General features: G+C 60.3%; 1 protein-coding gene across 1 annotated transcript; it reads left to right on the forward strand.

Moving 5' to 3' along the window:
* Positions 1-407: 407 nt before the first annotated feature.
* Positions 408-15153, forward strand: LOC106737372 (uncharacterized). The gene is made up of 11 exons (XM_059725540.1): positions 408-413; positions 510-933; positions 8618-8947; positions 9453-9752; positions 11081-11380; positions 11757-11864; positions 12070-12420; positions 12827-13138; positions 13285-13617; positions 13957-14316; positions 14799-15153. The coding sequence occupies exons 1-11, from the start codon at positions 408-410 to the stop codon at positions 14831-14833; spliced, it is 2859 nt and encodes a 952-aa protein (XP_059581523.1). The 3' UTR covers positions 14834-15153.
* Positions 15154-15363: the final 210 nt, after the last annotated feature.

Raw genomic sequence — 15363 nt, forward strand, 5'->3', positions numbered from 1 at the left:
ACTCCTCTCCTCTCCTGGGAGCTATGGGGTTATATAGAAGGGGCAAAGCTGGGCCTGGCTCAGGTCCCAGACCCATTTCAGCTTTAGGAACAGGATGGATTCCCTTCAGGCTGATTGCAGCTGGGGCCTGGCTCCTTTCCAAGGGAAAGTGAAAGTCAGAGAGGAGCTGCTGGGAATCCATTTTAGCCCCAGGGACAAGGACTCTGGCAGGACAGTGGGAAAAATGCAGCCTTGGGTGCAGGGCCTGGGCAGCCTGCTCCTTCCTGTAACTCCTCCTGTCTCCCCTCTTCCCTGCCCCATGGGGTAATCCCAGTCCCGCTGCTCCCCTGGTGCGGGTGTGGGGGCAGCCGGGGGCTGGGGCGGGTGTGCAGCCCTGGGGCAGCCTGGCCAAACCCCGTGGGAGGACCATGAGGGTGAGGGAGAGGGGGCAGTTCAGTGTGTGGGGGTAAAGTCCTGTCGCCCCGAGCGCAGCAGGCCCCTGCCCCCCAGCCCCCATCTCCCTGCACCAGGTCCCCGCAGCGGGCTGTGCCGTCCTGGGCAGCCTCTCCCCTGCGCCGGCCCAGCCCCGCGGGGTCTCACGGCTGCTTCCTGTCCCCGGGGCAGGTTCCCAGCTGCAGGTGACCACGGCGCCCTCCTCCACGGCCCGCGTGGGCTCGGGGGCCCTGCTGCAGTGCTGGTTCGATGTTGGGGAGTGGGTGGCCCTGGACTCCCTGTGGGTGACGTGGTATTTCTTGGAGCAAGAGGTGGCCTGGTACGAGCAGGGCAGGAGCCAGACCCTGCCCAAAGCCCATCTGCTTTTGGAAAAGGAACTGGAGGGTGGAGATGCCTCCCTGTCCCTGGCTGCAGTGACAGTGCCTGACAGGGGCTTGTACTGGTGTGTTGTTGGGTACAGGGTGCAGCAGCACCATGGGGAGACCATCCTGCACCTGCTCGGTGAGGACTGGAGAGGGGCCATGGGGTGGCCATGGCTGGTTGAGGACTAACCTGGGTCAGGGGGAGGAACGGAAACACAAGCCTGCAACGGGCCTCTGAGCCAGTGAGTGAGCAACACCCTTCAGAGTCCAGGAGTCTCACAGCCGTGGTCTTAGCCAACCCAGACATGGTCACGGCTCTGCGCCTTGCCCAAGGAGCATCAGGAAGCCACACACAGAGGGGACATGGACAAGTGCTGGTTCTCTCTAGAAGACACACGGTCTCCTGGTGCCAGACACACGGGCAGGATTGTCTTGTCTCCTCAAGCATTCCCAGGCCACCAGATCTACATGGTCCGGCAAAGACCGGGTCCCTTTGAGCCAGGTCTCCTTCCCCAGAAGGCATTTCAGAGGATGTTGATGTAGAGGTGAAGGCAAGCATCTCAGATGAGTCTGCTCCTCCTCTCGCTGTGCCTCTGCCTGCTGAGGAGGGGGAAAATGCAGCAGCACCCACAGATGCACCCGCGCACCAGAAGCAAGCGGGTAGTGTGGTCTGGGATCATTATGAGCTGGCAGATGATCCCACGTATGCTATCTGCCTGCACTGCCGAGACAAAACCAGCCAGGGCAAGGGAACAAAGCATATGAGCACCACGGGGATGCTGATGCATCTCCGCAGGCACCATCCCCTTGCTCTTGCTCCTCCTCTGCCTGGCACCAGCGGCAGCACACCCAAAGGGAAGTCCCCCACTCACTCCAAAGCCCCCGTCCCCCCAAAGCAGAGGCTGACCGCACAGGAAGAGTGGGGGAAAGGTGGACAGAAAGCGGGGCGCGTTCCAAACCCCTGCACAGATCTTGTTGAAACTTGGCAGGGTTTGTGGCCTCCCCAGGGGTCACGACCCCCGCAGTTGTGACCCCACTATGGCTTAACACACACACGTGACATGAGCTTTGCTTTCAGAAATTTGGCGTGCAGTTTCCCCAACACCCCTGCACCTACCTCCTTGAAACATAGCAGGTTTTGTTGCCTCAGCAGGGGCTACCATTTCTGCAGTTTTGGCCCCACTGTGGCTTAACATATACACATGACATGAGTTTTTATCTAAAAATATTGGGGTACAGGTTCTCTGAACCCCCTGAACCTATCTTCTTGCAGCTTGGCACACATAATGCCCTCAGAAGCAGCTACCACTCCTGGAAGTGTCATCCACATATGGCTAAAAATTACAAAGATATAGCCTGTTTTGACCTTCCCCATTATATCCTATGGGCAAAACGTCAAAACAGTTGAAATGGGAAAATGTTTTGACGGAACGAAATGGAGGAGCCATTTTGACTCAAAACACAAGTAAAAAAGAAACACTGTTCCATTTTGCACAGCCCTAGCAATTACCAGGGAGGGAACAACAATGTAAGGTTGATAGCAATAAAGTTAGCACTGGGAAGTGAATCATGTGGGCGGTCTGTGGTGTGCTCAGGGATAAACACTGAACATCTTTTACTTACAATCAAAGTCGTGGCAGGCGGGCTCTGAGGGGAACTGGGGAAGGACAGGGCCACCCTCCTACAATGTCCTCTTTCTTGGCCCCCTGTCCTTGTGTCTGGGTGAGTTTTTGAAATGCAAGCAAATGTCCAGGTTTTCACTTTGCCTCTGCTTTCCCGAGTTGGCTGCTTGGGGCTGGGAGCAGCGGGCAAGGCTGTCAGGGGTCACCTGGTCTGTGCAGGGGCTCCGGCAAACTCCCAGGTAAGAGACAGTGTGTGTGTGCATGCATGCGTGAATGTGCTTGCACACGCACTGTGTGGACAGCAGGGCTGGAGGGCAGGGGTTGTGGGCCAGGTGTAGAGGGGCACTGGAAGTGCAGAGGCTTGGGGGAGAAAGGGGCAGAGGCAGGGCATGGGCATATCACTGCCCCCCCACCCCCCCCCCCATCATATACCCCTCCCTCCTGTTCTCTTCCACCCCAACCCTACCCACAGGTGTGCTTTTTTTTTGGTACTGTGTGCAAGAGAGGTCCTGGGTTCAAATCCTGGGCAAGTCCACTTTTGCCCTAGGCTTTAGGGTCAGAGCTGCCTGTACCTACCCCAAAACCAGACTCTGCCCTGTGCCAGCTGGGAGAGCTGGAAGGGGAGCAGCTACAGTGCCATAGGGCTGAGAGCGGTGGTTCTGGCTGGAGCTTGGTTCAGCCCTTCCTGGTTCTGGTTCTTGTTCAGGTCAGAAAGGTCCTGGGTTCAGATCCCAGCTCTCTGGGCCATGCCCACAGCAGGTGGGGCATGGGGCAGTGCCCTGAGGCAGCAGACACCACTGTCTTGAGAGCCCCCACCCCAGCTGGTCTCTGCCCTCTGCGCTTCCTTCCTGGGTGCTGGACGAGGGTTCAGCCTCAGGGCCTGAGGTCTTCCTCCCCCAGGGCATCCAGTACTCAGTGAGGGGGTGGCTCAGTGAGCAGAGCTGGGGTAGCCCAGCCTAGGGCTTTGGTACAGGCTATGATTCTTGCTGTGAGTGTGAACAGCCCCGGGCCCCAGCTCCGGATGGACTCTTAGGCCATTCCCCTGCTCCTCCCAGCCTAGGGCAGCACTCAGTAGCTGTGGCTGACCCCAGGGTCTGGACGAGCTCTTGGGATTTCCCAGTGCAAAGGTCCTGCCAGGTGTGGGTCTGGGCTGAAACCCCTTCCCCTTTGGAGGGGACCAACCTCCTCCTGGGAGATCCCACAGGGCTGGGGGCACTGGGCTGGGCTGGGATCTCCCCACAGATGAGAGTCACCCCCGGGGCAATGAGCCACCTGGGGCCGGGCCCTGCTCCGTGTCCTTGGTGCAGCTCTGGTCAGGGCTGGAAACACAAGCACTGCTGACAGCCCAGAGACAGCTGCCCCCTGCCATGGGGCCATGCATGGGTGCAAAGCAGGTGGCAGTGGAGGGTTGTAGTTGAGGGGCACCAAGGGAGCCATATAACCCTCCTCTCCCCATATCCCACCCTGGGGAGGTATCCGCCTGCAGGGACAGCTGACATCAAGGGACCACCCCTGGTCACCATGGGAATGGGATGTGATGATGATTCCCGCCGGGGCCCAGACCTAAATGCAGCCCCGTGTTTGTGGGGAGAAAGGAGGAATGAAGTCGAGGCTCTGGCTCCATCACCTCATCCCTCCATCCATCCATCCACAGGGCTGGGAGCCCCTCACTCCCAACCAGCAGCCCCAGTCCCAGCCCAGGCTCCCCCCACTGCAGCCTCCAGGCCGGAGCGGAGCCTGGGTCTGGCTTGGAACCAGGTCCCGTGCCCCCGGGGAACCGGTTTGGACCTCAGACTAATTCCCAGGTGCACTGGGGTCCCCATTTGCCAGTGGACTGCGGGGCAGTGCTGAAACCTGGCTGCAACATTGCTGCCCTGCAGCTCGGACCCCATGGGCACTGACGGCCCAGCAGAACCCACAGCAACAGTGCCACCAGACCCATTCAGCACAGAGTGCAGCAGCATCGGGGGAGCTCCCTGTGCCCACGGACGAGGGCCAGAGAAGGGCTGCGGGGGCTGTGGTTGTGACGGAGCTGGGAGGTGGCACGTTCACCCCGGTCTGCCCCGCATCCATGGGGGCAGCAAGTGAGCAACATGCTTCAGAGCCCGGGTCTCACTGCCGTGCTCCTGTCCAGCCACGGCCACGGGCAGACCCTCACCTCGCCTTGCCCCAGGAGCAGCTGCAGGAGCTGGGTTGGGAGGTGACTGGGTGTGTGTCCGTGTTGCTCTGATGGACAAGGCAATTGGGAGTTGGGCACTCAGCCCCTCCTTGCCACCCAGTGCGGGGGCATAACCAGAGGAAACCCCCTCCCACTTGTCCCCCACGCACATACGCACACACACAAGTTTACATATGCACACACACAGAGGCACATTCACTTGTACACACACACAGGCACCTGCACAATGACACAAGTGCACACACATGCACACACAGATGCTCACACTCAAACACACACATGCACACACACACAAAGGTACAGACGCTAGCATGCATATACACTCACTCACACACACATGTGTGCACACAGGCACATACACACATATGCTCACACACACATACAATTGCACAGGCCACACGTGGACACACACACTCACATACTCACAGGCACATACACATCTTCCTGCCCTACCTCCTCACTGCTGCCACCAGAGTAGCAACATTTCTCTGCTCCTCCTCATCCCCCAGCAGTAGGGCAGGCACCGGGACGGTGCACAGCCAGACATGGCTCAGCCACTGCTGCTGCTCTCTCTGCACTGACAGAGCTCAGGCCTGCACAGGCCCTTCGGCCAGCTTGCCGGGCACTGCCCCGGGGCTGTGGGCCTCCTGCTGCCAGCACCGCCTCCCCTCCTCCACCTGCTCACACTAGCACCTCAAGGGCAGGGGAAGCTGTCCAGAGCCTAGTGCAGAGCCTGCAGCTCAACCAGGGCACGAGCAGGGTTGGGGCTTCTTCTCTCCTGTCCCCAGAGACCCTTGAACTGCTGCTCCAGCCCCCATACTCCGTTGCCCAGGAAGAGCTTTCCCCTCCCCCTTGAAAAGGGGCAGTTCAATCCTTTTCAAAATAAGCTCAGCACAGCCTTGGTGACCTCAGGCCCCTGGAAGGATGACCACCTTTTAAAATTACAAAGCCAGGACATATGCCCACTTCCCCCTACAGCTGTCCCGGCAGCTAGGCTACAGCAGTCAAATGGGGCCGAGGCAGATGTGGGCTGTCTGCTGCAGGCTCGGGGCTCCCTGCCCTGCTGCCCTTCCCCCAGGACCCCTGCACCAACCATGTGCCCCTTGCCCACCAAGCAGTAATGGGGGGCACAACTCCATGCTGTTCCTGCCCAACTATTGTCAGACAAGCAGGGGGTGCATCACCATTGCAGAGTGGGGCTCCCAGGGCAGGGCAGCAGGGCAGGGAGCCCTGACACTGCAGTGGGAAGCCCACTCCTGCCCCAAACACAAATCTGGGGGGGCGAATTTCCCCTTTTTCCTCCCCCCGGCTGTGCATGCAGCACTGGAGAGCTGTGATGCCCTGTACCCCATAGATGAACCACCCATAGTTCCCTCCTGCTTGGCTCCAGCCCCACCCTGGCTGGGCAGCAGCTGGGCAGCGCCTCAACCCCTACCCCAATTCCTCCCTCACTGTAGGGGCCTCGATCTGCCCCCGCATGTTCCCTCCCCCCCACCTCTTAGACTTACCTGCTGGGAGCTGCTCTGTGCCCTACCTGACTGTATTCCTGGCCATGTGCATGAGTGCAGGCATGCATATAAACATGGCCCCCAGCATCCCACTCCTGGTGGCCTCAAGCAGCCCCAGGAAGGCTGGAACACTGCTGGCCTGCAAGGGGAAACCCACCGTTTCCTGCAGTTCCCTGCACGGTGGTACCGATCCCGGACACATGATGCTCCACAGTCATGCAGCCTGGGAGCAGGACTTGGGGCTCCCATTCCAGGACTGTCCTGCCCCATTAGGGATAGGTGGTCACCATAGCCTGGGGGGCGCTCCATGCCCCCTGAAACTGGGAGTCTCAGGACATGGAGCCATGGGTGGCACTGAGGGACCGGACCCCAAGCAGCATGCTGCCCCTCTGCACTTACCCCCTGGTCGTGGGGAGCAGAGGGGTCCCATGTGCTGTGCAGAGCTCAGGGCTGGCCCTCCCCTTCTCTCCCCAGGGCCATGGGCAGGGCTGGCTCTGCCCCAGCTCCCGCAGGCTGTGGGGTGTGGGAGGAGCAGCTCTGGCTCCATGCTGCACCTTGGCCCCTTCTCCCAGCCCCACCCTGCCACACGGGGAAGGTGAAAGCACAAAGGGACAGCCCAGGGATCCATGCTGCCTCGTAGGAGAGAACACAATGACTGTGTGCCAGGTTGGACCGGAGTCCCAGCCCTGACCCTTGGGGTTGGGGGCCTGCTCCTGAGTCTCCTCTTCCTGAGGACACCAGGTAAGTACCGACCCCCTGCTCTGCTGGGGCGAGGGGTGGCAGGGCCCGGCTGTGGTGGCCATGTTCAGCCCTGGTGGAGAGGCACCTGGGTGCCACTTCGTGAACACACCTGGGACAGAGAAAGGACAGCGGCCCCATGTTTGCATAGAACGGCCCGGCTCTTGGGGAGCTGTGGGCCCATAGGCAGATTAATGGAGGATCTAGCTGGGCACGAGCCCAGGGCCCGCTACCAATTCAGGGCCCGGGATCCTCACCAGCAGGAAAGTGAAAGCTCTGGTTTTCTTGGCACGCTTTTATCTCCCAGCAGTTAAACAAAAATGGCGCCAAGTTTTAAACTGCGGCTTTCACATTTGCTTCCCTGCAGCCGAGAGCGGGGATCCCAGATTCACCTTAGCCTCCATAGTCACCCATCCCAGCACCGCCTGGCCCAGTCCAGTTTGTGCACGTGTGTGGTCGCACAAACACAGCCGGGCAGCAGCGCCCGCCAGTCCGTGCAGCAGGGGCCAGGTGGGGGCAAGACAGAGCAGTGGGCAGCTGGGGGGAGGAAAGGGAGGGGAGCGGAGCGGAGGGCTCTGCCTCAGAGTGATGGAAAGAGGGGTAGGAGGGAGGTCCTGTGAGGGGAAGAGATGTGGCTGGGTGTGTGCGTCTCCGTCTCTATCTGTCTCTATGTGTGCATCTGTGTGTGCGCGCATGCCTGTGTGTGTGTGCAACTGTGTGCATCTCTGTATGCATGCACGTCTCCTTGTGCATGTGTGTGTGCATCTATAGGTGCGTCTGTCTGTGTGTGCACGTATGTGCATGCATGTGCATTTGTCTGCACATCTGTACATCTGTGTGTGTGCATCTGTATGCATTTGTTTCTGTGTGTGTCCATCTATGCATCCTTGCATGCGTGTCTTTGTGTGCGCATCTGTGCTTGTGTGTGTGCATTTGTGTCTGTATGTGCATACCTCTGTGCATGCGTGTGTGCATGTGTGTGTGCATGTGTCTGTGTTCATGGCTGGGAGAGTATGTTTGTGTCTGTGTCCATGTGCAGAGTAGAGTGTGCACCCTTTTGTGTGAATACCTGTCTGCGCATGCCTGTGTATGTGTATGCCTATATGTGTTTGGCCATAAAGGGGGAGGTGGGGTATGGAACAAGGAGAAAAGGGGGCAAGTGCACACCCCCTCACCTGGCAGGGTCCCCCCAGCCTCCTCTACCTGCGGCAGGAGGGGACGCCCCCCCCCCCCCCCGGCTTCCATGGGGGGGGAAGCTTGTTTTTGTCCAGGACCCCAGACACATTAATCCGCCGCAGCTTGGGTGTCCCATAAGCAGGGGTGGTTTGGGGGTGCTAGTAACTTCCAAAGCCCAAGGTGGTCACAGAGCAAAAGGCCCCTCACACCCAGCACTTCCTCTGCTGACACCCAGGGTCCGTGGTGTGCAGCCGGGGACAGGGCAGCCTGGCAAACCCAGGCAGATGGGCCCAGCACAGAGGACACGTGTTGGCAAAAATGCACCGAGCATTGTCCTGGCTCCGGGAGTACACAGGGTCTCCGTGCATGAGGCGTATGCAGGGTCTGGAGTGGCTGCACCATGGGATGATGTCATGGACTCAGCTCAGCATCTTTGTGAGAAGTCAAATCATGCCCAAAGCGCAGCAGGCTCCTCCCCCCAGTCCAGAGTCTGTCGTGTGGCACCAAGTCCCCGCAGGAGCTAGGGCAGTCCCAGTTTGTGTTCCCCTGTGCTGGCCCAGCCCCTCGGGGCCTCACGGCTTTTTCCTCTCCCCTGTGCAGGTCCCAAGGTCCAGGTGACCACAGTGCCCTCCTCCTGGGCCCGCCTGGGCTCGGGAGTCCTACTGCATTGCCGGTTCACTGTTGAGGGGCCAGTGGCCCTGGACTCCGTGCGGGTGCAGTGGTATTTAGGGGAGCGGAAGGTGGCCTGGTATGACCGGGGCAGGAGCCAGGCCCAGTCCGGGGCCAGCCTGCCATCGGAGAACGAGCTGCAAAGTGGAGATGCCTCCCTGTCTCTGGCCACAGTGACCCCATGGGACAAGGGTGTGTACAAGTGTGTCGTGTGGCACAGGGAACATCATCACCAGGGGGAGACCACCCTGCATCTGCTCGGTGAGGACCAGACCGGGGCTCTGGGGACAGCCGTGCTCATGGTCATACTGGGGCTGGATGAGGGTAGAGGTGGCACACGCATGCAGACTCATGGCACAGTTGTGCAAGGGGGCAAGTGTGCGATGAGTTCCAGACATCGGGGGTCTCTTTGTCATGTCCTGTCCCACCCTGGCCATAGGGAGGGCCCTGAGTCTCTAACCAGGAGCACTGGGAAGCCTCATGCTGGGGGCCCACGTACTGGTGTTGTGTGCCAGCTGAGGGAGGCACAATCTCCTGCTGCCAGACACACAGGCAGCGCTGTCCTCTTCCCTTTGGTTCTTCCAAACCCCCCAGGCGCACAAGGCTCCTGTGCCGCCTGCTCTGGGGGTCTGTCAGGTGAACATCAGCACTGACAGAGGGCCAGGCCCCACATAGCCTCAGTGGCTTAGTGCCAGTCCAGCCCCGCAGTCACTCCCACACTCCCTGTCCCCAATCCAGCATGGTTCAGTGACTCTCTCCTTCCCAGTTGGCCCAACAATCTCCATCCCAAGACCACAAGCTGTGGCCGGTAAGGAAACGTCGCTCCTGTGCCACGTGGTGGGGTTCTTCCCCATGGATGTGGACATGGTTTGGCTGAGAGATGGGCAGGTCCAGAAGGGCTTCACTCGCTCCAGTCCCCAAAGCAAACTGGACGGGACCTTCATCTTCACCCTGACCTACACCTTCACTGCCGACCTGCACGACAGTGGCAGCGTCTTCTCCTGCCGCGTCTACCATGAGGTTCTGGGGCAGTCACTGCAGGAGGACATCTCCCTGGACATCCTAGGTAAGAGCCCATGCCAGGACCCCCCTGCTGCCCTGACTCCAGACACAGAGGTACTTCCCTTGTCCCCTCTCTGCGATAGCACACAGCTGCTCCAGGCCAGCATGCAGGCAGTGCTGAGCTGCAGACCAGCATGGTGTGGAGCTGCAATATGCAGTGGGAATCCTCCTTCTATCCTGGAGGAGATTGAGCACCAAGAAGAAGAGGGACTAAAGCCTGGAGGGCCATCCAGGACCCCCCACCAGATGTTGGGGAAGTTCGTTTGCCCCTCCCCGAGACAGCACAGAGCTGCCCCAGGCCAGCGTGCAGACAGTGCTGTGCTGCAGATCAGCATGGTGTGGGGCTGCATTTGCCAGCAGGAACGCTCCTTCCCTCCCAGAGGAGCTGGAGCACCAAGGACCAGAGGGACTCAGGCCTGGAGGGGCATCCAGACCCCTGCATTCCCGGTGTATGGCTGGGTTCAGGGATCCCCATCATGCCAGAGCAAACTCTGGCCCACAACTCTGTTGAGAAGAGCACAGCTGAGAAGGGCATGGAGACGTGCTACTTAGGAGCTGTTGAGAAGCATCACTGACAGTGCAGCCTGCCCATGCAGAGCCCCCAAAGTGCCCCCCAGTGCTGTCAGCTACCATCCAGCCCACCCAGCCCCATCCTCACCCCTCTCCTTGCCTTTACACCTGAAATGCGCTGGGTCACAGACTCACAGGAAATGAGAGTTGGAAGGGATCTCAGGAGGTCACATCTACTTCAACCCACTGCTTAAAGCAGGACCTGCCTGAACTAGATTATCCCAACCAAGGCTTAGTCTGGACAAAGCTTAAAAACCTCCAAGGATGGAGCTTCCACCACCTCTCTGGGTAGCCTGTTCCAGGGCTTCACCCTCCCCGTGAGAACGTGTTTTTTTTCCTAATATACAACCTAAACTTCCCTTGCTGCAACTGGAGCCCATTGCTCCTTGTCCTGTCATCTGCCCTCACTGAGACCAGCCCAGCTCCATCCTCTTTGGACCTACCCTGCAGGGAGTTGAAGGCTGCTGTTAAATTCCCTCTCACACAGGGGGCACATGTACTAGCATTGTGTGCTGGCGGAGGCTGGCACAATCTCCTGCTTCCAGACACATGGGCAGTGCTGTCCCAGCCCCTCTGACCCTCCCAGACCCCCCGCCCCACAAGACCCCTTCCTGGAGAGGGGGGGACTATCCTGTGAGCATTGGGCTGACACAGGCCCAGGCCCCACATGGCCTCAGCAGCTCAGTGCCAGCCTGACCTGGCAGAGTCCTTGCACACTCCCTGTCTTGGGTCCCACATGGCACAGTGACTCTCTCCTTCCAGCTGCACCAACAATCTCCATCGCAAGACAACAGGGCATTGCAGATGCTGAGACCTCCCTCCTGTGCCACGTGTGGGGGTTCTTCCCTGAGGACGTGGACGTGGTGTGGCTGAGAGACGGGCAGGTCCTGAAGGGCTCCACCCGCTCCAGCCCCCACAGGAACCCAGATGGGACCTTCAGCCTCACCCTGACCTACACCTTCACCCTCACACACACTGACACTAGCAGCAACTTCTCCTGCCACGTCCGCCACAAGGCTCTGGAGCAGCCACTGCAGGAAGACATCTCCCTGGACATCCGAGGTGAGAGCCTGTGCTGGGACCTGCCTGCTGCCCTGACTCTGAGCATGGAGGCAATTCCCTTGCCCTCTGTCTGAGGTAGCACAGAGCTGCTCCTGGCCAGCGTGCAGGTGGTGTTGAGCTGCAGACCAGCATGGTCTGGGGATGCATTAGCCAGGGGAATGTCCCTTCCCTCCCAGAGCAACTGGAGCAACAAAGAGCAGGGAGATGCAGGCCTGGAGGGGCCTCCTGGGCTTCTGCATCCAGTCCCTTGCATTCCTGGTGCATGGCCAGGCACAGGGATCCCCTGCATCCCAGAGCAAACCCTGGCAGCAGCTGGGGCACAGAGGATGCCAGGCCATACACCAAAGCTGAGTTCTGCCTGGTTTTCTCCTCCTAGAACAGAGCACAGACGTGGATGAAACCAGAACACAGATCATAGCCATCATAATCATAGCAGGAACCGTGGTCATCATAATCATTTCCTGCCACACAAATAGGAGCAAAGGTAGAGTGGGATGATTCCCTTCAGCTGCATGGTCACCAAAAGGGAGATGGGCCAGAGTGATGGGAGCGTGACTAATACTGGGGGGAGTGGGGAGAAGGTTTTTCTGTACTGGGATTTCCCCTCCCCACAGCAGGCTTCACCCCCTGCAGATTCCAGCCCGTCCCAGGCTGACCCGTGTCCTGTGTGTTCATTACTCTGACCCCAGGCTGGGCAGTCCCATACTCCATCTCGGATGTGGCTGGGCCAGAGCGGTGCCTGCTGGGCCAGGAGGTGACCCTGCGCTGCTCCATGGAGGGGACGTTCCCTGAGGATGTCACCATCAAGTGGGAGTGGATCCACAGTGACGATAGGACCGTGCCTGACAGCAACCAGCCACAGTCCCCATCCGCTCCCAGGGGCTGCAGAGTGACCGAGGAGAGAGCTGGGACCCATCTCATATCCTCCCTGACCTTCACCCCCACGGTGCAGGATGACGGGGCGCAGGTCCGGTGCATCTTCCTCCATGAGACCAAACTGATCAGAGAGGAGCGAGTGTCCCCAGAGATCCGGGTGTGGGGTGAGTGTCCAGTGCCCCCAATACCACCTCTGGCTGTGGCTACATCTGCTGCTGTCAGGGACAGATGGAGCTGGAAACAGGACAACTCTTGAGGATGGGCAGGCCTGACCCCAGGCCTCAACGCACTGCCTCAGCCCCACACAGCCTGCTGGGGGGGCAAAACATGCATTGCACCCAAGCAGCATCCCAGCATTCCTGATACCACCTCGGGCTGTGGCTACATCTGCTGCAGCCAGGGAGGGATGGAGCTGGAGACAGAACAACTCTTGAGGATAGGCAGGACTCACCCGGCCCTCACTGCACTGCTCCAGCCCCACAGCTCCCAGGGGGGCCCAACCATCCATCTCCCCCAAGCTGGATCCCATCAGTCCCTGGCACTAACCCCCGCTCCCCACTGTCTCTCCAGCCCGGCCGCAGGTGTCTGAGATCCAGGTGTTGCCAGAGTGGGACCCCCGCGACAAGGTGCCGTTTGCTGTCCACCTCCACAACTTCTACCCCAGGGAGGTGCCCCCGATCCAGTGGGGCTGGGACGGGGCCGGGAGCTGGAGGGAAGACCCCACGCAGATAGACAAGAACGCGGACGGCACGTTCACTGCGACGAGCGTCTGGAGAGTGCCCAGCCGGAGCCTGACCCGGCCGGAGCTGCGAGTGCGAGTGTGCGTCCAGCACGGCCCCGGAGAGCCCCCGAGCGAGAGAGAGCTCAGCCTGAGGGCCGCGGGTGAGGAGGGGCCGTGTCCTGGGGTCCCAGCCCCGCTGCAGGGGTGTGGGGTCTGTGTGGTGTGTGAGGGGCCGGGGCGCAGCCCCTGCCAGGCCGCGGCTCCCCTGACGGGGCCTGTCCCTGCCTCTGCCTGTTCCCTTCCCCAGGTCTCCTGCGGCCCCCCGACGTGTCCGAAATCTCCCAGACCGAGTCCATGCCCACGGGGAAGGGAGTCACCCTGAGCTGCCGCATCACGGGGCATTTCCCGGGGGAGCTGAGCGTGACCTGGCTGCGGAGGGGCGAGGGGGAGGACACTGCTGTGATCCTGCGGTACTCGACTGAGTGCAGGGTGGAGCCCGGCACGGCCGTCCTGGCACGGGACGGGAAGAGCTTCCAGCAGGAGACCAGACTCACCCTCTGGACATCCAAGGACCAGGGGGCAGAGTACATCTGCCGCGTGGCACACCTCGCCCTGGAGACCCCCACTGAGAGGAGCAGCAGTAAGTAGTGGGGATGGGACAGACCCAGCATCTGTCCTGGGATAAGGGGCCTTGTCGTGGGCCCCGCTCTGGTTCTGGTCATGGTTGGGCCACAGGGGACCAGACCTACCTGTCACCCAGCCCAGTTCAGAGGGGCTGTGACCCCATGGCACTGTCTGACCCCTTGCTCTGGGCCCTCCCAGAAGCTATCTGGGACAGGAGATGTCTGGGGCCACACTGGCTGGGAAAGTGGAGCCCACATTAGAGATCCAGGAGCTGGGCTCATGCCAGCCAGGGCATTGGTGGCATGAGCCTGGGGACAGGGGCACCTTACTGACATGCTGCTCCCACCTGTTGCAGCCTGCCATCTGCACCTTCCAGAGCGGGGGGAGGGCTCCCAGCTGCAGGGCCTGGTCCCCAGGCAGCCGGTCACTGTGCAGAGCTTTGTATCAGGCTCCTACCTCAGGCAGCTGGTGATGCCCTTGCTGGGAAAGAGAGCAAGAAAGAAGGAGCCCAGGCCCCTGGAGAACTCAGATGACCACGGAGTCCTCACTCCGGCCCCCAGCCAAGCACCAGATGGGAAGTCCTACAGCGTGGAGTCCAAGCTGTGTGTTCCCTCCATGGAGCCTGAGGACGCTGGAGTGGAGAACCATGGCCATATGGAGCAGGAGGCCCTGAAGGAGCCCACGTCCAGGTCCAGCGAGCAGCTGCCACATCAGGGTAGGAGCACATGGGCTGGGTGACGTGGGGCGAGGCCAGGGTGGTGATGCCCAGGGCTTCTGCATCGTGCACCAGGTGCATAGTCCTGTCTAACAAGAAGCCCCCTTGGGTGGAGCATGCTGCCCCTGGTTCTCAGGTGTGGGAGGCATTTTCTGGGCATTTCATCAAGTGACCTGCTCCGAGCATCCCAGGCAGGCAAGAGAAGGCACCAAGCACTGGAAGTGCAAAGGGGAACATGGGATCCTGTCATGGACCAGACTCACAAGCAGTGAGATACATGTCAGGGGACACTCCTGACCCCAGATTGAATCCCCCAGCTGTGATCCTGTCTCCCATGTCCTGAGGTGCAGGCTTCAGCCTTGGACCTGCACTCCCCCACGTGCCCCAGCCCCCTTGCAAGTGTAGAGGGTCTTGTTATGCAGCGTAAATGGGCCCATGTGGCCCAGACAGCAAGTCCCAGGCTTGTTGCCTTTGTTTTCTAGGTCTTTCAGAGTCCCCCAGAGCCTCCAAGAGCTGAAGAGGGAGGTGGCAGCCAAAGACAGAGGCAATGTCACCAGCACTGCATCTCTTCCCCACCCAGGAGATGCCAGGGATGGTGCCCACAGCTGGGCTGAGGGATCAAGGATGCTGGGCCCAGGGTCTCGGTCGTGGCTGGAACATGGCTGGGTCATCCCCAGGCCTGCACTGGTGGATGCTGCTCCTGCCGTTCTGCCTTCATGGATGGCCTGTGCGGTGGGGCTGGGCAAGGAGCCCAGGGGTGCGGACTGTCTCATTCTCTCTGTCCATGGGGTCCCTGTCCATGGGCTTCCAGAATAAAGATGAGAGTGCTGATGTTTACCCGCTTCCCTGAGTGGATTTAGGAGCAGGCTGGTCAGGGCTGAGGCCTCCAGATCCTTTTTATGGAGCTGTGGGGGTGTGGGTCTTTGCAGCTTGGCACAGACATCAGGGACTGGGGCTCTCCCAGCCGCAGCGGTGCATCCATGTGTGTGGCCAGCTCGCTAGCAGGGCTCGGTTCTGCCTGGGTAGGACAGGAGCTCCCCCAAGGCC

Source organism: Alligator mississippiensis, chromosome 4 (genome assembly GCF_030867095.1).
Source record: "Alligator mississippiensis isolate rAllMis1 chromosome 4, rAllMis1, whole genome shotgun sequence".
NCBI lineage: Eukaryota > Metazoa > Chordata > Crocodylia > Alligatoridae > Alligator > Alligator mississippiensis.